At 37.5% G+C, this 23180-nt stretch overlaps 1 protein-coding gene across 4 annotated transcripts in view; it reads right to left on the reverse strand.

Annotated features, from left to right (window-relative positions):
- Window positions 1–23180, reverse strand: part of Fcho2 (FCH and mu domain containing endocytic adaptor 2) — a 103116-nt gene that overhangs the window by 27555 nt on the left and 52381 nt on the right. For 2 of the 4 annotated variants that reach the window (XM_063281690.1, XM_063281689.1), the window contains exons 9-17: window positions 15773–15817; window positions 15033–15105; window positions 14401–14425; window positions 7459–7519; window positions 7026–7198; window positions 4498–4509; window positions 4099–4123; window positions 2858–2900; window positions 1279–1367 (exon numbers count right to left, since the gene is read on the reverse strand). In XM_063281690.1, coding sequence (XP_063137760.1) covers window positions 1279–1367; window positions 2858–2900; window positions 4099–4123; window positions 4498–4509; window positions 7026–7198; window positions 7459–7519; window positions 14401–14425; window positions 15033–15105; window positions 15773–15817 — 546 coding nt within the window. Of the gene's footprint in view, window positions 1–1278; window positions 1368–2857; window positions 2901–4098; window positions 4124–4497; window positions 4510–7025; window positions 7202–7458; window positions 7520–14400; window positions 14426–15032; window positions 15106–15772; window positions 15818–23180 lie in introns of all 4 variants that reach the window. The other 2 variants (NM_001191632.1, XM_063281691.1) reach the window with 2 other exon arrangements.

Below are 23180 nucleotides of genomic sequence, written 5' to 3' on the forward strand. Positions count from 1 at the left end.
TACTCCTTGCCATGATGATAATGGACTGATGCTCTGACGCTCTAAGCCAGCCCCAGTTAAATGCTTTTCTTTATAAGAGCTGCCTTGGTCAGGTGTCTGTTCACTGCAATGAAACCCTAACTGAGACAGTGTGCATGGAGGTTAGAGGACAAGTTGTGGGAATCAGTGTCTTCTAGCATTTGGGCTCCAGGGATGAAACTCGGGTCATTAGGCTTGACCACGGTACCACCTGCTGAGTCATCTCACTGGCCCTTAAATTATTTCCAAATAGAATGGTTTTCAAGACCTTTGATCCACTAAAAATATGTACTATAATTCAAACATTAAAAAATATAATGAGTAGAAAAAATAAATTTGGCAAATTCTCTACATTTACAAATGTGCAAAATTCAAACCATGTAAGTACCAGCCTAAGTAAATACATGAGAAAATAAAATATAAAGCTAAAGATCTCGGTAATCACTCAAGGAGAGTACGAAGAAGGCAAAAAGAAAAGGCACTCACAAGATAGAAAATAAACTCACAGGAAGGAATTATCCTTAGAAAGCACATCACATGAAAGTATGTATTCACAATTGAGGAAGCCTGTATAATATCAAATCTGGATTCAGAGGCTGCTTCATTCTTTCAAATGATAATAGTTTTTTCATGTTGTCCCTGTCCCTGCATTTGAAGGTATAATCTGAAGAAATGTATACCACCCGAATGACTGCAACACTTCCCTTTGCTATTAAGTAGCTATTTTAAGGATGCGGTCCTCCCTGTGCAGCTGGCACTGAACGAGACTCAACACTTGAAGCTTGTTGGTGAGTAAGCACAGCAGAGGCAGGCGTAAGTGAGGTACGTATCAGGAGGCCTGTCCAAGTGGCATTTCAAACGGACTTAAGCCAAGCCGTGTGTAAGTATGAAATTCAATTCTTTACAATAATCAGAATTACTTTATAAAAAACACTAGTAACATATTTATTGGCACTAGTGTTTATAAATGAATATTACATCTGCACACAATCTCCACCGTCAGTGCTTTTAGAGGCCACTGGAAGAAAAGAGATGATTATGATTATCCCCATTCCTAAGTGTTCTGGAGTGTTCCATTTTTTACAGTGGTAGTAGCGATGGAACTCACTATTACTGGGTGACAAACTTAAAAGGAAAAGCTTTAGATGATTAAACATAATACATAGACACAATCAATCATGGGGAAAATGCTGCTACTATATTCCCAAAATTAAGACATCATTTATATACATATATTTTATTTTATCAGGGCTTTTTTACCCGATGATGATGAAGTTAATGGAGCTGAAGATGACTCAAGAGACGATCCAAATAGGGGGTCCCAAGCAAGTAAATCATTGGTCCCTTTCCTAGAATAACATTTTAAGAACAATGATTAGAAAGATTATTATTAACATAAAACCATTTATTTTAGTTCCACAAAATTCTAACAGTTCAATAACTGTGATTAAATAGTTAGACATACTGAGAAATGTAGTCCATAGACTTAGCAAACAGCACTAGGCAGAATTACAATATAACATCGTGCTGGCAGGGAGAGTGATAAGGATTGATGTTCTTTGATCATACCTTGCTAAACTCAAACTGAGTGTGAAGAACAATAATTGTGGATTTACAAATGAAGAAAAGCAGCAATGTACATGAGCTACCCAATAGACATAGCTAACAGAACCTAAACAGACTGAGTTCTAGTACAGTCTACAATATAAAATTCAAAAGAAGTGAAATCTGTAAGAAATTCTGAATAGAATCGAGGTCTATTCTGTCAAAATTGTTACACTGATTTAAAATCACCTATCTAATATTTCAACATGCACTGATGCAAATATGTCCTACCTTGTACAATAAAGCCTACTACTGTAACTATCTAAGCAAAGTCTAAAGATTAAGCTTTAGATGCTAAACAGCTCAACTTTAAACGTTATAAATACAACAAATACCCCACTGCCCTCATTCCATACTTCTCAGGCACCAAATAATCTTCAACTACCCACTTCACTAAGCTGAATGTTCACGCATGTGAAAACATGAACTCAAAGGGAATACTCTTGCTGCCATGGCTTTTTCCTTCATCTGTTTTAAGAGCTAGTGAGATGGCTATCTGGTTTTTGCCTTTTCATATTAATTGAGATACTCCATCTTGAAGCTCATGATATATGGTCCATTTTACAAAGTCACAACCAAAAGTGAAGAGGAAAGTGAGAAAGAGAAGTGGGAAATTCCCATAAAAAGATGAAAACACATACACATGAAATGGTCACCAACATCTGTTAGGAAGCAGTACAGCTACCAAGGCCAGCGGCACTTTTGTTTTGTTTTTAGAAAATCATCATAAAAATAAGTTTCACGTGAAAAGAAATTAAAATATATAAAAACTCCAACATAAATTTTACAGTTCAGAAAACATGACTAACATATAACTGCATATTTCTAGGGAAAAAAAGACAAAAGAAAATACTTAAATCTAAATGTGGCTTTAAAAAGAAGAGCATGAGATTTTACACAGTAAAGACACTGGTTATGACATTACAGTCCCAGTCCTGTGAGAGCTGCCTAGAGAGACTGGGTGGGGTGGCAGAGAGGAAAAAGAGGAAGAGTTGCTTACACCCACAGAATGTACAAGAACCTCTGAAATTCTCTGGGGGATCCATGTCAAGAGGCAAGTTCAGCAACAGTACTGCCCTGGTAAGGGGTTTGAGAAGGAAGCCTGGCATGCTAAGGTAGGGAGTATATACAGGCAATCTCTGTACCTTTCACCCGGCTTTGAGGTTGACCTAAAATTGCTTGAAATAATATAGTCTATAATGAATCTACTAAAAAAAATAAACAGCAAACTTACTCAGTGGGTAGAGAAGACGGCTTTGATTTTGTTAACTCTTCATCTAATTAAAAAATTAAAGTATTATGAAAAATTAATAATCTGAGGCAAAAATACTTTAATTAAAAGTTCCTCTATAAATTTACATATTCCAATGCTAAAAACAACTTAGAAATTTTGGACTAGAAAAAATAAATATAAACAACTGTGAAAAACACAGAGCTGAATTTCTGCTGATTCCTGATTCTTTTTATTAGCTTTATGAAGGAAAGCACGGACTGTAACTTTAGACATTGTAAGAGCTAGGCATGGTGGCTCATGCCTTTACTTCCAGCCCTCCAGAGGGCAGAGACAAGGGAAAGCTCTGTGACTACAAGGCCAGCCTGGTCTACATAGTGAGTTCTAGGACTATATAAAGAACCTTATCTCAAAAATAAGTAATAAGAAAAATTAGAAGAAATGGGTTAAGTACGTGTGTGTATTCTACACAAGAGTTTTATTTGATAAGTCCCACAGTCGGTTTCGCACTCTCAGAATACTAAGTACTACGGACTTATACAATCATTAGTGGAGATGAGCTACTGAAGGAGGGTGTCCTCATCCTTTCTGCTGCGCTCTCATCTGACCAGTGAGAACAACACTGGAGTGAGGTCTCACCAGTGAACATCAACTCTGGCCACACCTTAAATGTTCTACATCTCCAAGCAAAACTGGTGCCAGCAGTGACCCCAATGGGCAGCACAGCTCATCAGGAGTACCGAGCTGCCTGCACTGGTTTTCCCTGGGTTTATTCTGGATGTCTGCTCTGTCTCAGGGGTTGCTGCACTGTCCTCCACCTTACAGCAACTGCGGAAACTGTAACTGTAACATGACCTTAAAATAAGTAAAGTTAAAGATTATTACTATTTTATAAAACACTCTCACAGCTTCCTCCTCCACAACGCTGGGGTTTGACCCCAAAGGACGTTCATGTACTAGGATCACATTAATGACAATGAACAGTCCATTTTAGCATCTCAGTCAGCAGCTCCTCTCTAGCTTTGTCGGTTTCTAAAGAATTCTGTAAGCTACACGAGGACTAAGGGATGTTTCCTAGTGCAACAACAAACGCTGTGGGTCCTGTTCTCTGCATAAGTATCCTCTAGTCTACCAGTAAGACTGGCAATGCAAACAGAGCATTAATCCCTTAACTACACAAGGCTGAGACCAGCAATGTGTCTGATATCCTTACATAATCAACCAATTCCTGTTATCAAACTTACTAGATGAATTCCGATTCATCTGTACCTAAAACAGAAATGTAAAAATTAAGTATTATTAAACAAATATTTAACTTGGTAACAAACTGTAATAAAATGTTATCAATACTAGCCTACTTTATGTGGCCTGTATCATATATACTTAACTGTAAATTGCATTTACAAAAATATATTTAAAAAATTCAGTACTTATAAATGTATCTCTAAATGTAGACGTAATAATTTCTAGTGTAGTAACCTAATTCAAAAAGTAAAGTACATGTACCTAATACAATGTTCTTAAAATATTCAATATCTAAAATACTACAATAATCTAAACTTAACAAAATTTTGAAAATCAAATGTTTTATTACACTAATTTTTAAAAAGTCAATAGGCAAAATATAAAAATCTGGCACTTACTGGACTGTGTCTCTAGCAGTGCATGGAAAGAAAGAGAAAACAATGTTCAGTATAGAATTTAATTCTCTTTTCACACTTAATAATTTGTTTCTTCCCTTCTAAATCCTACTTAAAACACATTCACCTTAAAAGACACAGTTAGGGAGAAAATCATACAGGTAAACCACGTGGGCAACAACACACATGCAAAGAGCTCTTCTTTTCAAACACAATAGTCACTGTTAAATTGTTCCTTTAACTATTTTCTGAGCATGAAATTGATATATATTAATTTAAATACAAACAGAAACCACAGATGAGACACGAAAGCTTTAAGAATACCTGTGACCTCAACTGTTCATGAACAGGTCATAGCACTTTAATATATATGTTTACACCCATCCCTTTAAGCGTTTGCTTATGTTTATTTTTCATTAGTTATGCTATTACACAATAAAAATTGTCAGTGGTTCATAACTGACTACTTCAAATATACACCAAGTCTCCTCATAACTACATACTCATAACATATCAATGTTAAAATAGTAATGATATAATAGATCCTCACTTCGGAATCCTGGAGGCATGGTGCTGAGAATTATAGAACATTTTCCCTCCATCAAAAAATACTTACTCCTCCCTCCCCTTCCATGTTACTGAGTATCAGACTGAGGGCACAATGCTTGCTTGGCAGATGTTCTACCACGGACTGATACTCAAGAACATGAGTACTAAGAAAGAAACGCTTTCACTTCCAAAACAAGTATGTATAGGTAGGTGGGTAGGTATGTATACATGCGCGCGCGCGCACGCGCACACACACACACACACACACACACACACACACACACACACACCTTTGAACGTATAATTAGGACCAGGTGTGGTGGTACATGCCTTTAGTCCTAGCAGGAAGAAGAGACAGGCAAATCTCTGTGAGCTCAAGGCCAGCATCGTCTACGGAGCATATACTAGTCAGCCTATCTCAAAATAATATATTAAAATTTAAAAAATTAAAACCCACATACAAATTAGGTATAATACATAAAATGGTGTTATAACAAAAATTATTAAGGAAAACAGCTTTTAAGTAATGATAATATGCATATTTCCATAGAAACTTCTCATTCTAAGACATGCCTTTCTCCTCTGTAATACCTCTCAATTCATATGACGTCAGTGGCATTATTACTATAGCATTCTTAGTTTTATCACTATTGTGTATGATATTTGTGTGTATGAATGCAGGCACTCATGTGGATGGAAACCAGGAGACACCTTTTGAAAGTGAGTTTACTCCTACAAAGTGGGGTCTGAGAATCGAACTTGGTGCATAGCAAGTGCTCTTAACAGTGAGACATCTATTGGCTACATTCGTATTCTGTTTCTTCTTCAAATTCAAATGTGACAGAGAAAGACAAGAATATAAAAATCCAAAAAAGAGCCAGAGTGTCAGTCGGTGGTAGAGTGTGCGCAGCACAAGCACAAGCCGAGACTCAAGCTCCAGCACTGAGGGGAGGGAAAGACTGAACTTAACCTTTAAACTGATTTTCATGGCATCCTTTTACACTAGATTTGAAAACAGAAGAAATCCTTTAAATTAGATGAGGAAAATAATAATTTTGTCAGTTCGCAATCTTCTGCCGAGACCCAGAGCACTGCCGCACAGTGTGACAAACACCGACTGCTCTGCACTTCGTGCCTTAACTGTTCCATCAGGCGCTGTGCACACCTTTAGCCCCAGCTGAGTTCAGGCCAACTTGGTCTACAGAATGAGTTCCAGGACAGCCAGGGCCACACAAGAAAACCCTGTCTCGAACAAAACACAACAATTTTTTTTTCAAGAGCATAACTAAGCCAAATCAATAGCCTTATTTATCTATATAAAAATTATAAACTGAGCTGGAGACGACTGGATAGGTGTGAGCACTGGGTTTTCTTCTAGCAAGCGCAGAGTCAGTTCTCAGCGCCGACATGGCATGTCACCATTATCTGTTCACTACCTCTAAGTCCCGTTCCAGGGTCTAACTCCCCCTCTGCCTTCCTCGGCACCTCACAGACATGATCCACACACGTCCATGCACACAAACACTCATCACGTACCTAACAGCTCTGGGGAAGACAACAAAGGGAGCGAAGAGGGCATTGGGATTGAGCTAGAGGACCTGGATTCAGGCTCAATTTGTAAAAAATATACAGTATATAAAACTCAAATAAAATCAAACAAACAAATCTAAGAATCACAAAATAATATCTTCCAGTTCTATTATTTATTTACTATTCTCAAAATTAACCATGATAACCATAACCGAGTATGATATCTCGGCAGATAAAAAAAAATGACCTGTCACACATACAAACATCACAACTTTGATCTCCAAATCCATGTAAAAGTATAGTGGGAGACCTGACCACCACACCTACCCTGTGGCACATGTGCACATCCCTCTACATGTCATATACAAGTACACATTAATAAAATAAATATTATTTTAAAAGAATTAAGCAGTTGTAGGTAGACAGTACATGGCTCGCGCTCAGATACTCACAGACACAGCTGGGGACAGTGTTATATTCCCTATGGACACTTTCAATTCATCCAGAGAAGCCATTGTGTGATGCACATTATTGGGATGCACGGGCTTTATCTCTATCCGGTACCTCTTTGGTTCTTCGTCTTCAGAGTCAGAGTCACTGGATGAGTAGAAATGGTTCTCTTTGGTATGTGAGGATGAGTTAAAGAATGTAGTGTCTACCTTATCTTGAAAACTGATTTCCACATTAATACAAAAATAAAAGAGCCTTATAAGAGAATATATATGGATAGGAATAAAGCTACTCACTTAAATTAACAAAGCATGTAAAATGAAGAACAGTCTATTTTAGCTAACTAAAAACAGAAGTGGCTTTAAGTAGGACATTATTTTTATAGCTATGTATATGCCAACACCATCCACTAAGAATACCCAGATCACAAAAGGATATCATTCTGATTTGCTTCTGGTTTAATACTAAAACCTTCTTCATCTACATCAGGAATATTCTAGGGAACAACAGTAAAGAATTACTATTATGACAGCACCAATATTTAAAGACACTAAAGAGAGCAAACTCTTATAGTCTAAAATATTACTGAGGGCCAATGGTAGGGGTGCACACCTTTAGCCCCAGCACATGGAAGATAGAGACAGGTGGATTTCTGTGAGTTTGAAGCTAGCCTGGTTCTGAGTTCCAGGACAGTGAGACCCTTTCTTGAAAAATACCAAAAATTTTTAAAAAGATTTATTACTGAAGAACTAAGCTACTGTATCAAATATCAATAGATTAACAAAATTTTTAGCACTGTGGAAAATTAAATCTCTTTAGTTTATTAGTTTTAAATCATATTCTATGCTCCCAAACCTGAAGAAAACCCCGCAACATGCAATAGGAAATCACAACTCGTAATTTTAGAGCAAGAAATTGCCAAGGTGGGGTACAACAGATGGTTTAGTAGCCAAGAACACACACTACTCTGCTATAGGACCCTGATTTGGCTCCTACCACCCAGCAGCTAATCAGGTGGCTAACAACTTCCTGTAACTCCAACTCAAGAGGATCTGACACTGCCAGCCTCTACATCTGAAGAGGCTTGCATATACATGCACATATGTATTCCCCCTATAAATATACATATATACGTAATTAATTTTTAAAACAAATATTTTTAAAAGATTTATTTATTGATTTTATGTATGTGAGTACACTGCAGCTGTCTTCAGACACACCAGAAGAGGGCATCAGATCCCATCACAGATGGTTGTGAGCCACCATGTGATTACTGGGAATTGAACTCAGGACCTCTGCAAGAGCAGTCAGTGCTCTTAACCACTGAGCCATCTCTCCAGTCCCTAAAAATAAATCTTTAAAAATAAAGAAAAACACCAAGGTGAAAACCAATTCAGAATACTCAAGATCCACATTTCTGTTAAAATCCAAAATGAAGGATGCACCTAGCCCTGTAGAGACCTGACGCCCTATGGAAGGGGGATGGAAGGGTCTGTTAGTGAGGCAGCACTCTCTCAGAGGCAAAGGGGAGGGGCCACGGGTGAGGAACTCTTGGAGGGTGGACCCAGAAGGTAGGCAACAATTGGTAAATAAATAAAACCATTTTAGAAAACAGAAATAATGAATTAAAAGAAAAAGAACTACGGCCAAGATAACTATTCTTTCAGTATCTTAAGCAGCTGCAAGGAGATCTAAGACAGAGCCTCTTTAAAGGAGATTAAAGTGTGACTAGCCAATGCTCTATATAAGACAGTGCGTCAGTATTTTTAAAAAGAAAAAAAGGAAAACATCATGTGGATCCAGAGGAAAACAAAACCCACTGAATCTAAATCTGATCACGCTTACAGAGCTAAGCACCAACTTAAATAACACAGAGAAGAGAAATAACTCACTATAGAAATACACAGTCAGCAAAATCCAGTTTATGCGAAGCTACAAACCAGAGTCTCTTCAGCAAACAAGCGGAGAGCTCAACAGAGATGGGGAGAGATGGGACTGCTGATCAGGACAGACAGCAGACATAGCAACAAATCCACACAAACTGTAGTCAAGCATTAGCAAACAGCGGTACACCACAGAGGCTGGAAAGCCGTTCTCTAAGAGGCTGCTTCTGGATCCACTTGCAGATAACAACCATAAAGTATGGTGAAAATACATAGTTTTTAAAACTATCTGACATGGGATAACCACTTAAAAGCTCTAAAAAACTGATTCATCCAATTTCTTTTTAAAAAAATGTTTTTTAAAAAGATATTTGTACTCCTAAGTTTACTGCGTACTATTTCCAGTAGTCAAGACAGAATCAGCCACGGTGTCCATCATCAGGTGGCTGAGTAAATAAAATACAATATGCATTCAAAATGAAATGGCGTACAGCCACAAATTCAAACAACAAAAAATGAGTCCTATCGTTTAGAGCTACATAGACCAGGCTGAAGGGCTTTATATTAAATGATCGATCTCTCTCTCTCTCTCTCTCTCTCTCTCTCTCTCTCTCTCTCTCTCTCTGTCTCTCTCTGTCTCTCTCTGTCTCTCTCTGTCTCTCTCTCACACACACACACACACACACACACACTCACACTCAAAATACTTCATATTTTATATGTAGAAGCTAAAGAAACAATATTTTAGGTTGATGGTTATACTAATGGCTCTGAACTAACCATTAGACATTGGATATGCACACTAAAAATACCACATGATGTCTAATAAGTATGCATGATAACTTATCAAATAAAAACAATATATTTCAAAAAAATAAATAAAATGTTCTTGTTTTGAATCGACAAATGAAAAAATACACTTAATACTAAAATTAATTAAGTGACTGACACAACAAATGAAAGATAATTGAGCGAACTATGTCGATAATAAGATCAACTTATAAATAGGTTGAAAAAAAGGATAGAAAAACAAGACAACAAAACAAACAAAAGTAAAGTCCAAGTAGTTATTTTAAGATTAGATTTCAGAAATAAAATTACCAATCATAGAAAATAATTATCTATATAAAAACATGTACACAAGTATTCACAGAAAGTTTATTTCTGACAGCACAAAACAAGAAAACCCAAAATACCATATAAAGGTTAGCATTTGAACAAACTTTGATATTCCTGAGCACAGAAAGCAATGAATTTATCATGCCCTCACCAGCCCTGATGAGTGCCCTGAGAACTGTGAGAGAGTGTAACAATCTGAGAGGGTGCTATGTACTCCCTTTACATAACTGCACTGCTGACACTGTTTATTTCCTGAAGGCCTGGGTTGAAGAAATGGTCAGTGGTTAAAAGCATCTACTGCTTTTCCAAAGGACTCAGGTTTGGCTTCCAGCACCCATGTCCAGTGGCTCACTACCACCCGGTAGTCCAGCTGGAAAGGACTGGGGTAGGGGTAAGGAAGGGGATCAGATGCCCTCTTCTGACCTCTGCAGACATCCTCACACACAAGGCAAACACAGACAGAGAAACACAAATTAGAAAATAAGAAGTAAAAAACAACAAAATGAGTCAGTTACTCAAGATTTTGAAATACTGAAACTATTCACAGAACTCTAATACTAATAAAAGCATGAAGATTACACTACATGTCTTCATTCATTTAACCCATGTTTCTATATTAGGGCTCTCACTATTTAATGAAGTATCATGCCAGTAGCTATATAAAGAAAAGAAGAAATAATTTCAACATTTTAAAAATATCGTTGTGGTAGTAGTGGTTTTTAAACAACAAAAATCAAACCATTATGTGCCCAAGCATGATGGTGCACACCTTTGATCCCAGCACTCAGGAGGCAGAGGCAGCTTCCAATATCAGCCTTAGGTGAGTTCCAGGACAGTCAAGAGTTACACAGAGAAATACCATCTCAGGAAGGAAGGAAGGAAGGAAGGAAGGAAGGAAGGAAGGAAGGGAGGGAGGGAGGGAGGGAGGGAGGGAGGGAGGGAGGGAGGGAGGGAGGGAGGAAGGAACGAAGGGAGGGAGGGAGAGGGAGGGAGAGGGAAAAGGGGAAAAACATTAAAAAAAATCACACTGTGAGCATTGTACAGACCTGTAATCCTTACCACTAAGGAAGCTGAGAACTCATTCAACCAAGGTGGGTCGTTGGGTGGGTGGGTGTGTGTGTGTGTTCATATGTGTGTGTGTGTGTGTGTTGAAAAAGTTCAAGAGTCAATGCAAAATTTTATAATCTCTGCTCAGGGACAATGTACCCCACCCCAAAAAGAACAATCTATTCTCACTTGAGCAGCCTTCAAAAGATGTACACCAAATTAGTTTTGAAATCACGTTTTTTAAAAAGAACCAGGAAACAATAATATTTTACCTACAAAACAACTTACTAGGGCTGGGGATTTAGCTCAGTGGCAGAGCGCTTACCTAGGAAGCGCAAGGCCCTGGGTTCGGTCCCCAGCTCCGAAAAAAAGAACCAAAAAAAAAAAAAAAAACCAACTTACTGATTTTGTTCTTGTTAATAGCCAGATGTGGTGGTACACGCCTTTAATCCCAGCACTAATGAGGCAAAGGTTGGGGAATCTTTGGGAGTTCAAGGACAGCCTGAGCTATTTACAGAGACTCTGTCTAAAACAGACAGACAGGTGGGCAGGTGGACAGGCAAGTGGGATAGTGAGAGAGAGAGGGCGATAAGGGCATGAACTAGCCATAAACAAAATGAAGCAAAAGAAAAATGAGTCTCCTGTCCTGCTCATAACTAATCATTCTGCCCATAGCAATCACAATTACTTTTTGACGTGGTTTACTTTTGAAATAGCAATCAGTTAGAGATATTACACTTTTACTTAAAAAATTCTTTCCATATGGACAGTTACAAATATAGGTCAACATAATTCTTTGTAAAAATCTGCTTCTATTAATAATTTATTTAACTAGTTCTCATTTGATGAATATTTTGGCACTCTAGTATTTTGCTAATATATTTTCTTGATATGAGGTTTGAAAAATAAAAACAAATATCTTTTCCCCCTTTTGGTTTCTCTCTCTCTCTCTCTCTCTCTCTATATATATATATATATATATATATATATATATATATATATATATACACACATACACACACACACCTCAGATAGATACAAATGTTCTATGAATACAGTCATAATAATAAACACTGAGCAGAGGCTACTGGCTTAAAACTAATCTATACTTATTTGGGGAGATATTGTCAAATTATCCAGAAAACAGATGCCCAGTTTGTATTAATGCGCATGCAATGGCACGCATGTATAAGGTCTGTGTTATGGTTAGTCACTACTTCTGTTTCTTTTGAACAAAACTGCTTGGATCAATTTCACATCCTTTTCTTGCTAGTCAACTGCTTAACTTCTGAACTGACCTGTATTTAAAAAAAAAAAAATCAAAGTTCCTTTTTTGATATCTTTTTTTTTATAAGATTTATTTATTTATTGTATATAAGTACACTGTAGCTGTCTTCAGACACACCAGAAGAGGGCATCAGATCTCATTACAGATGGTTGCGAGCCACCATGTGGTTGCTGGGATTTGAACTCAGGACCTTAGGAAGAGCAATCAGTGCTCTTAACCACTGAGCCATCTCTCCAGCCCCAAAATATTCCACAGAATCCCTAGTGCACCTCCCCACTTGTGGGCCAGTGCTCTTTTTTTTTTTTTTTTCCGGAGCTGGGGACCGAACCCAGGGCCTTGCACTTCCTAGGCAAGCGCTCTACCACTGAGCTAAATCCCCAACCCCTATAAATAAATCTTTTTTTTTTTTTTTTTGTTCTTTTTTTTTTCCGGAGCTGGGGACCGAACCCAGGGCCTTGCGCTTCCTAGGCAAGCGCTCTACCACTGAGCTAAATCCCCAACCCCGATATCTTTTAATATATACTGCCAATATGGTGATACAAAACCATTTATGGTATATGATTTTCCTAACTTAAAATTTTCACATCTACAACCAAATTTACCAATCTCTTCTTCCACAGCACAAGAACATAATGTTCTCTTTGGCCCTCTCCTAAAGTCTGATAATTATATGTAAAGTATAGTAAAGTCATAGATAATTATATGTAAAGTTGTCTGGATAACAACTATTGTAGCATTTAGCTGAATTAAAAAGTTAAAAGAATACACATATAGATAAAACATTTAAGAAAGTAAAGGGTTTAATAAATTTGCAACCATCAAATGCTATAATTTCATACATGATGAGAGCCATAGTACGCATCAACTGCACCTGCTACCTTTGTTAGTCGGTTAGGCTTCTCTGACGACTTCTCACTCTTAACTTCCACATACGTTTTTAAAGACTTGGGTGTTGTTACTACTTGTGTTATCTGTGTGTGCCTGCATCAGCTATATGTGCCATGTGCTCACAGATGCAGGAGGAGGTTTGAGGGCATCTGAGTTACAGACAGCTGTGAGTTTCCTGATGTGGGGGCTGGGAACCAAATGTTGGTCTTCTGCAAGAGTAGTACTGACTTTCAACCACTGAGAAATCTCTCCAGCCTCTATTTGCAAATAAATTTATTAATAAACCACAACTCTCTTACTTGAAAACTGAAATAGAAAACAGAAATACTAGTTTATCTAAGTTACATAAGATAGCATTTTACAAAATACTCTCACTTCTTACTTACATACATCATTTAAGATTAAAATGCCTTAAAACAAAAACAAAGCACAAAAGCAGTATTTAGACTCTTACGCTAATCAGCAGTTAGTGTCTACTAGAAATAGATCTGTGTGCACACTATCTCCAGCATTTGGTAAATCTACTCCTGCACTATGCACACTGGGACCTCAACTTGGTAGCACTTAACCAAGAAACAGAAACAAACCTTAAAACACAGAACAGTGACGATCACTTGTTGCTATTTCTAAAATGTCTTAAATAAAAACCAAATACACGAATAGATAATATCTTTGAAGCCAGAAGATGGTAAGGCACGACTTTAATCCTAGCACTCTGTAAGCAGAGGCAGGCTGATCTGTGAGTTAGAGGTCAGCCTGGTGTACACAGTGAGTTCCAGGACAACAAGGACTACACATAGAAAACCCATCTTGAAAAATTAAAAAAACAAAGCAAAACAAAACAAGTCTAAATTAATAAATGTCGGCCAATTTTAAGGGGTGCAGATTTTTTTTAAACTTTACCAACATGGTGCCACTCTAATTTTAAAAGCAAAATTACCCATTTCTCAAAGAAAATGAAAAGTATGTTCATTTAGCAGTAAAGTATAATGTAATGTAAAACTGAGATGCATCTTTAAAATTATTTTAGTACCAAACTTTAACATGGTTGGTATTTTTCTTTAAAGACTGATTAAAATAAAATCAAATGTGTTTTTTTTCTAATGAAAATGCCTAATTTAAATTTTCTTTAGTAAAATTAAAATTACTTACAAGTGAATCTGCATCAGGACATTCCCTGTTTTTAAAAACAAAACAAAACAAAAATGAAGTATTTTATGATTCAATTATTAAAACTATCTGCTAGAGACTTGAAGTGCCAGGTGGGGGGATACCCAGGTAGGCCCCCTGCTCAGAGGAGAGGAAGGACTGTGGGAGGGCGTGACCATGTCCTATCGATAATAACTGTTAAACATAAAGAGCTCACACACACTGTGAGTGCGGATAACTGTACTTCTCTTGTAGTAATGTACTCATCAGTGCAACAACGACGCTGTCTACTCTACAGGGCTTTCCGGCAGTGTTTACATTTTTAAAACTGTATAGAGGTGGGGTGCCCATGAACAACCTGTAGAACTTGCTTCTGTTTTTCTACATGCGGGTCCTAGGCATGTCAGTTTTGTCTATAATGCCTTCGAATTGTAAGTAATAAATTAGGAAAGTTAATGCTCTGAACTAAAGCCAAAGAAATTAACAAATCTAGTTGCTAAGAGAGGCTTTTTTCTTCTTCCAGTTTAGATACATACACTCAATATTTTCAAAGACTTTTTCCTTTCAAAAATCAAAACAATTCTAAATCACTTACAAACAATGAAAAGAATTTGGGCAATGGTTAAAATACTTACACAGATTCTGCATCCTTTTCCTTTTTAATTATTCCAGGCAAAGCAAAAGTCTTTCTTTTCCTTGGTTTTATGCCTTTAACATAAATGCACATTGTAAAGAAGCATAATTGCACGTGATAAGACACAACATACTCAGACAAGTCTTTTCTAAACATCAAGCGGACTTCGAATCAAAGACATAAACTTCCCCAATAGTGGCAGTGCACACTGCAGTCCTAGCGCTGTAGAAACTGGGGCAGAGGAGGGCTATGAGTTTGTTACCATATGAGGGAGCATACATGGCACAACCTTTCCTCCCAAAAATCCTAATGAATTAATAAACAACTGAAGAAATGATCAAACAATAATAAAAAGTGTCAGCTAATAAAGCCTACAACTTAAATCAGTCTGTTTCAACTCTTACATTCATACAACATGAGTTACTAAAAAGGATATTCACTTAATAAAATTCTCCTCTGGTAAAATGTGCAACTCTTTGTAACTTCAGATAAAATAAGCATATAAAGACATTAAAACTCGAAAAGTACATAATTCATTATATGTATTTTTAAAAGTATTATCGTGGGATATGGGTATAGCTCATTAGTAGTGTAAATGTTAGGTCCTTGGTCAGTATCAAGACCACTAAATATATGTCTGTTAACGCTGATGACATCAGTGGATAGCAGTCACTTCTTACTTGTTCAACAAGCAGAAGACAGCAGTTCTCACATGCCTCAGGGTATTACAGGCAAACTTACCTTCAACTGCACTAGCAGGGTCACACTCCTCAAATTCAATAAGGCCTAGTTTAGAAAAGAAAAACTTGTTTTTTAAAAAACAATTACCAGATAAACTGTTTTAACTTTTTAAATTTAATTGTAAATATATCTTGTATGAGTAAAGGCACATAAACACTCTAGCACACGTGTAACTGAGGAGTTCGTTCTATTTTGTGGAGAAAAGGTCTCCACGTATCTGCTGTATTCTGTACTTTGAACTCAAGGCTGGCGGGCTTGAGAGCAAACTGATCAACACCACTGCATAGGCTTTCTTACCTGGACTCGAGGGATAGAACTCAGTTGTCAGACTTGAGCTTCAAGCACTTCTAGCTGCTGAGCCATCTCACCAGCCTGACAAGACACCCTTTGAAACCATGCTAAATATGCTGTAGTGCTTATAATAACAAAGCGTTGTGACGTTATTGTACAGGTGTGTTAAGAGCAAGAGACCTGGCGGGAACATGCATTGGAACACATGTGGGGGTCAGAGCACAGCCTTCAGAACTTGGCTCTTCTACCCAGGTCCCAAGGATCCAACTCAAGGTGCCAGGCTGGTATCAATGTCTCTACCTGCTGAACCACCTCACTGGGCCTAGCAATGTTTTTAAATATTTATGTGAGTACCTGCATGTATGGGCATGAACCATATACAGAAGAGGGTGTCAGATTCCCCTGGAATTGGAGTAACAGACAGTTGTGAGTTGACAACTGACTGCTGGAAACCAAATACATGGGGCTCATCTGAAAGGGCAACAAGTGTTCTTAACTGTTGAGCCTCTGTCCTTAGCAGTAGTTTTAAATTAAATAATTCTAACTGAGAAGACAAACCTAAGGGTTGGAAAGATGGGTCATCAGGTAGAGATGCTTGTCCCCAAGTCTGACCGCCTAGTTTGATCCCTGGAGCTTACTCACATGGTAGAATAACAGGGAATCATTGATCTCCCTTTGACTCCCACAAGTACACTATGGTATGTATACTGCCCCTACACATTAATGTAAATTAAAAATGAAAAACTGAGATTACTCAACAAATACCTGGCAATTTACTAGAAACTGTTCTTATGTTATAGCACAGAGCTAATGAAGTTTCTGCTTACAAGGATCTTGAAGCATAGTTAATGGAGGAAATGAGCAGTCAGAGGCAGCAGTCCTTGAAGAAAACAGTAAATAGTACCAGAGTACAACTCATCTGAGGCCCGGCACCTCAGGTGCCCCGTTCTTTATTCTACCCTCAATTCTTAGACTCACTAAATCCCCAGTAAATCCCCACTGCATAAGTAATTACAGCCTCATTAGGTCGTCACCCTAGAATTACAATTCAGATCTCTAAGTGTTAGAAGGTCAAATAAGAGTCAGTGCAGTTTGCAGGCAATGAAAAGAGTTTTGTTTGAGACAGGGTCTCACTATGTAGCTCTGGCTGAGCTGAAACTCACTATGAAGACCAAGCTGACCTTGAACTCAAGCAGAAATTCACCTGCTTTTGCCTCCCAATTGATGGGATCAAAGGTGTGTAGCCTCACACCCCACTGAATGGAAATATTTCTAATGTGAAAAGAACGTGCTTCACTCAGTGTCAGCTGCTAGCTCAGCTGAATGTCACGGCACGGTCTGACCTCATGGTAGCATGTCTCATTAGAGTTTAGTCAGCATTTCCCTCAAATGCAGTTTACACCTGTCATTTTGCTATTTAATCATAAAACCAGTTTTTTTCTTTGATAAGTACTGTCAAAGCCAGAGTAAGAGTTTTAATTACTAGTTTGCTACAAATGGAATTCCAACTGCTTTAGACTCGATTAATTCTGCTGTGAAGATAAACCATTGCTCTTAGCACTTAGCTTCATGCTTGGTCACAGGGCAGTTTAGTTTGCAAAAAGGTAAGTAAAACCATTTGCTTCCGTCTCTTGATGCTTTCCATCACATGTTTTCTAAAAAACACCACTGGATGTTCTACTCATAAGAGAACAATTCCAAAAGGACAGTAATTCAAAGCAAAATATCTTAAATATGATGCTTTAGTAGAAAGTAGAAATTGTTTCTACAAAAAGTCATCAACCTAATGAATTCACCCAAACTAATTTGAATTAGAACGTTTAAGAAATATTACAAAAGGAAAAACAAACTTTTTAATCTTGAACCAAAAATATTTTGTTGAATGAGGTTGAATATAAATATGTAACGTGTTTAGACATATTAAACAGTTCACATTACCTTGGAATTAATCCTAAATCTCAGACCAGCACCAGAGCAAATTTACAACTTTCATTAAAAACTGCTTTAAGGGGCTGGAGAGAGAGCTCAGTGGTTAGGAGCACTTAATGCTCATGCAGAGAACCCAGGTTCAGTTCCTAGCACCCTCATGGTGGCTTACAACCCAATTCCAATAAATCTGATGGCATATAGAGGAAAATAAAATAAAATATCAAGGCTCTTCCATGAAAAGATACAATTTAAAAGAAAAACTGACTCAAAACTCAGTATGTCATGACTATCCAAATTCAAGTAAGATTCTACAAATTTCCAACTAAAGAGTAGTTGATTTAAATAGAGCCAAGGCAAAACATACAATACATGCAACCACACACCCCAAGTCTAACGGAGGAGCATGTGTGTGCATGTATGTGCCTGCACTGGGTAGGAAGAATAACAGAGAGGTGTCTAACACTCATTTCAAGCTTGCTCCTGGGTTTGGCAGTCAGACAAGCTTGATAGCGAAAGAGCACTAGACTTCAGTCTGTGTGTTCACAGCTCTACCACTCGGTTCCTAGATAGTTGGTGACTTATTTTGAGTGTAGGGTCACTCATTCTTATCACATATGAAAGGGGAATGCTTACGTGATCTTTGTCATGTATGCTTTCTCTTTACATATATCCATATACATTTTTCCCTTCCTCTTCTGTTAAACCATTTGGAAATTACAAATATCAACGATATCTACTTTAGTAAAGAACCTGTAGAAACAATTTCTTTAATTTAAAATCCCATCTGACCATCAAAAAGTCCTACTGCAACATTATTCAATCAATGATCCCAAGGTTATGACCATCCAGAGGGGAGGGTATGTCAAGCCACATAGCTCTAGACTACAATCCCAGCGAACCCTATTCAAGTCCAGGATGGTATTCAGGACTCAGCATTTTGATGGTTCAAGAATCACATTAGAGGGCTGTCGAGATGGCTCAGCGGTTAAGAGCACTGACTATTCTTCCAGAGGTCCCGAGTTCAATTCCCAGTAACCACATGGTGGCTCACAACCATCTGTAATGAGAACCAACAGCTACAGTGTACTCATATACATAAAATAAATAAATCTTAAAAAAAAAAAAAGAATCACATTAGAGAAGTGCAGTTCTATAGGACACTGGGGCTGTTATTCCTTTAAGTCAGACAAGGCTTCTCCAGCTGTCCTGTATGCAAACTACCCAGAGGTCATGTTAAAATATATGTTCTGGTTTGGGATTGATAGGGTTTGTGATCCTGGTTTGTTTGTTTTTCAAGACAGGGTTTCTCCGTGTTTCCCTGGATGCCCTGGATCTCTGTGTAGACCAGACTGGCCTTGAATTCAGAGATCTGCCTTCCTCTGCTTCCCAAGATGGGATTAAAGGCTGCCAGGTTAAAATTCTGTATTCTTAACAAGTATCCACCTGACTTAATGCTATAGTTTGTCAATAATAATGGCTAAATGAGCTGAGGAACATTAACTACAATATAATGGTTAAAAAATAATCTTCAGCCACTACCCAAAGACTATACATAGACTGACCCTGGGCTCCAACTGCATAGGTAGCAATGAATAGCCTAGTAAGAGCACCAGTGGAAGGGGAAGCCCTTGGTCCTGCCAAGGCTGAACCCCCAGTGAACGTGATTGTTGGGGGGGGAGGGCAGTAATGGGGGGAAGATGGGGAGGGGAACACCCATATAGAAGGGGAGTGGGAGGGGTTGGGGGATGTTGTGTAAATAAGAAATACTCAATCTAATAAAGTTGGAGGAAAAAATCTTCAAACTAGATAATATAAACAAAATTTCTAAGGTGATACATTTGTAACTTGAAAAGTTAGTATGGTCTTAATTTAAACATCCTTAATAATTACTGAAGTTTTCTTCACATGTTTTTCTTTTCTTTTTACTCTCACATATTTTTGTTGAAGTATTAAAAAATTTAAATGTTGTTGTTGCTGCTGTTATTTTGGTTATTAAAATTATGAATTTTGGACCAGGTATTGGTGGCATACGCTTTTAACCCCAGAATTTAGGAGACAGAGACAGGCAGATTGCTGAGGCCAGCATGTTCTACATAGGGAGTTCCAACAGAACAAAACAAAATATCACTATTTTTACGTATGGGGCACATACTTGTAATCCTACTACTTAGGAAAGCTGAGGCAAGAGCTACCTGTAATTTGAGGGCAGCCTAGGTTTATACAGTAAAAGCCTATATCAAAAATTCAGTAACTAATTAAATTAAAAATAAAAATAATAAAGTCATGGTACAGGCTTTAATCTCAACGCTCTAGACGAAGAGACAGGCAGATCTCTGAGTATGAGACCAGCCTGGTCAGCAAGGCAAATCCCAGGACAGCCAGGGCTATATAATAAGACCTTGTCTCAAAAAATTAACAACATCAAAATTAGAAATAATGGTAAAAAGATGGCTCAGCAGGTAAAGGAACTTGCTGCCAAGCCTGACAACCTGAATTAGATTCCTAGGACCCTCCTGACAGAAGCAGAGAATCAACCTCCTTAAGTTGTATATGTACAAACACACACACACACAATGAATAAATGTAATTTTTAAAAAAGATTTATACATTTTTATTTTGATAAAAAGCTTTTAATTATTTATCTAAAAGTTTTCAATGCCTGTCCAAAACTGCAGCAAGTGATTTTCTTTTCTGGGTTACAATGTAATCCACTCATTACTTACTACTTGCTCAAGTCATTCTAGCTATGACCAATGGGAGCTTTTTAGACTATTCCTTTGTCCTTCTAAAGCTATAAAACGACAATAAAACTAGAAAATTAGGAAAAAATCTTTGTGATATTGAATTAGACAAATGGTAACAACCCCCCACCCCCCCACCCCCTATTTTTTTGTTTTTTAAAGACAGGCTTTCTCTATGTAGCCCTGGCTGTCCTTCTTGAGTGCTAGGATTAAAGGTGTGTACCATCCTCTATGGGCACAGAGATAAAGTACTTCTTTACTATGACACTAAGCTCCACTGGTGAAGCAGGCTTCAAAGCTAGCTGGGAGGCTAAGGCAAGAGGACTGAATTGAATGTCTTTCTGGGTCAGAAGGTGACCTAGTAAAAACAAGGCTGGGCAATACATATAGCTCAGGGGTAGAGCAGCTTGCCTAGTGTGTGACAGGCCCTGGATTCCCTCCATAGTAACACAAAAAAAATTTTTGAAAATACCATCAAAAGCATAAAACATAAATCTGGCAAACTGGACTTGATCAAAATCAACCTTTGATTTTCAAACTAATAACCCAGGGGCTAAGAGAGATGGTTCAGTGGTTCAGAGCACTGACTGCTCTTCTAGAACACCTAGATTTAATTCTCAGTACCCACATAGTGGCTCACAATTGTCTGTTAACTCACATCCCAAGAGATCCAATACTGAGAGCACCAGGCAGACAAATAGATTTAAAAAAAAGAAAATCCAAACTAAAAAACAAACAAACAAAAATACTACACAAAATATAGATCTGGCATACAGCTTAACATATTCAGTATTAATAACACATTCAGTCCAATTCTTGGAATGGCCAAAAGATCTGAAATGCTTTGACGAGAAAATCATAAATGGTCACAGCATAAGAAGATGTATCCCGTTAGTTCTTAGGGAAATGCAGACCAGAAATCCTGCCCTTATTCAAGTCCAGCACAAAACTAAGCCCTGACAAACACCAGCAAAGCAGAACCTAAGCAGGTCATGGTGAGACTGTCAAACGCTGTGGACACAAAGTCTGATGAAATGAATACATACGCCTCACTTTAAAATACGTCCCACTATTCAACAGATATCGAAGTTTGCAACAAACTTTAGAGTGAAAACTTATGCTCAACATACATTTTCAAGCATCTTTTCTCTCTTGCCATCTCCGGCTATCTTAAAGGTTATCTCTGAGGTTAGGGAGATGTGAGGGAGATGGGAGGATTATGGGAGCTCAGCAACAAACACCCCCTCCCCTTCTCTCTGATAAATGCATCTAGTCTACAGAAGGAATTGCAGGACAGCCAAGGCTACACACAGAGATAACCTACCTCAAAACAAATTTTTTTACTTTATTTTCTCTTATTTTAAAAGCAATTTTTAAAAATCTAGATGATAAAAGATATAAAGCAATTGCTTTTCTAGTTCTAATCCTGTCATGGATCTTTTGGTTTGGGTGGTGGCTAAGTGCATAAAATATATTCATTGCTAAAAGGATAAAGTTTAAGTTCCACAGCTTCCATTCCAAAGAACTATTCCGACTACATAGAATTCAGAACCATACAAACTTAGGATCTGATTAATTCTGGTGTAGAAAATTTTATTTATTTGCAAGATTTAAAAAAATAAATTTATAAAATTTAAAAGAAGACTAGATAGCATCATGGGATAGTAAGTTCTCTAGGCTTGACATTTTACCAAATCTTCAAGGGGCCTAGAAAGATAACTAACAGGTTGTCATCTATTTTTCAAAAAGTACTTGTTTTATCTTTTAATTTGTAGTAATATACCTAGTGTAGAAGCTGAAATATTACAGAATCTAAATATATTAACCTCACTTAGGAACTATGATCACAAGAAGTTCATTTTCCCCTTTTTCTTTTTTTCTTTTTTTTAAACATCTACCCTTCCCCTGTTTTTATTTTTATTTTTAAAGATCTACAGCTTTGACTTTAAGAACTTTGAACTAGAAGCTACAAATCTACTTTGTCATGTAATGAAAACAAAGACAAGTGTTCCAACAAAGCCTTTATTTCAAACCTTACACAATTTAAAGATACTTACAAAGCCTGTTAACTTTATTTTTTAAAGTTACCTATTATTTCTTATAACTGGTAGCACTAAGTTTTTATGAAAAGCAGACAGTAAATCTAGCAGGATGACTATAAAATAGAAAACAAAAATATGAATCCTAAATTGGGTATAGTGCTGTACCTGAAATCCAGAACTATGGGAGGTGAAGCAAGAAGACTGAGTTTGAAAACCTAGTCTAGGGGGCTGGAGAGATGGCTCATTGGCTAAGAGCAAGAATGCTATTCCAGAGGTCCTGAGTTCAATTCCCAGCACCCACAGGGTGTCGCACAACCATCTGTAATGGGATCTGAGGACCTCTTCTGGTGTGTCTGAAGACAGCCACAGTGTACTCATACATGTAAAATAAAAATAAATCTTTTT

The sequence above is a fragment of the Rattus norvegicus genome, chromosome 2, assembly GCF_036323735.1.
Source record: "Rattus norvegicus strain BN/NHsdMcwi chromosome 2, GRCr8, whole genome shotgun sequence".
NCBI lineage: Eukaryota > Metazoa > Chordata > Mammalia > Rodentia > Muridae > Rattus > Rattus norvegicus.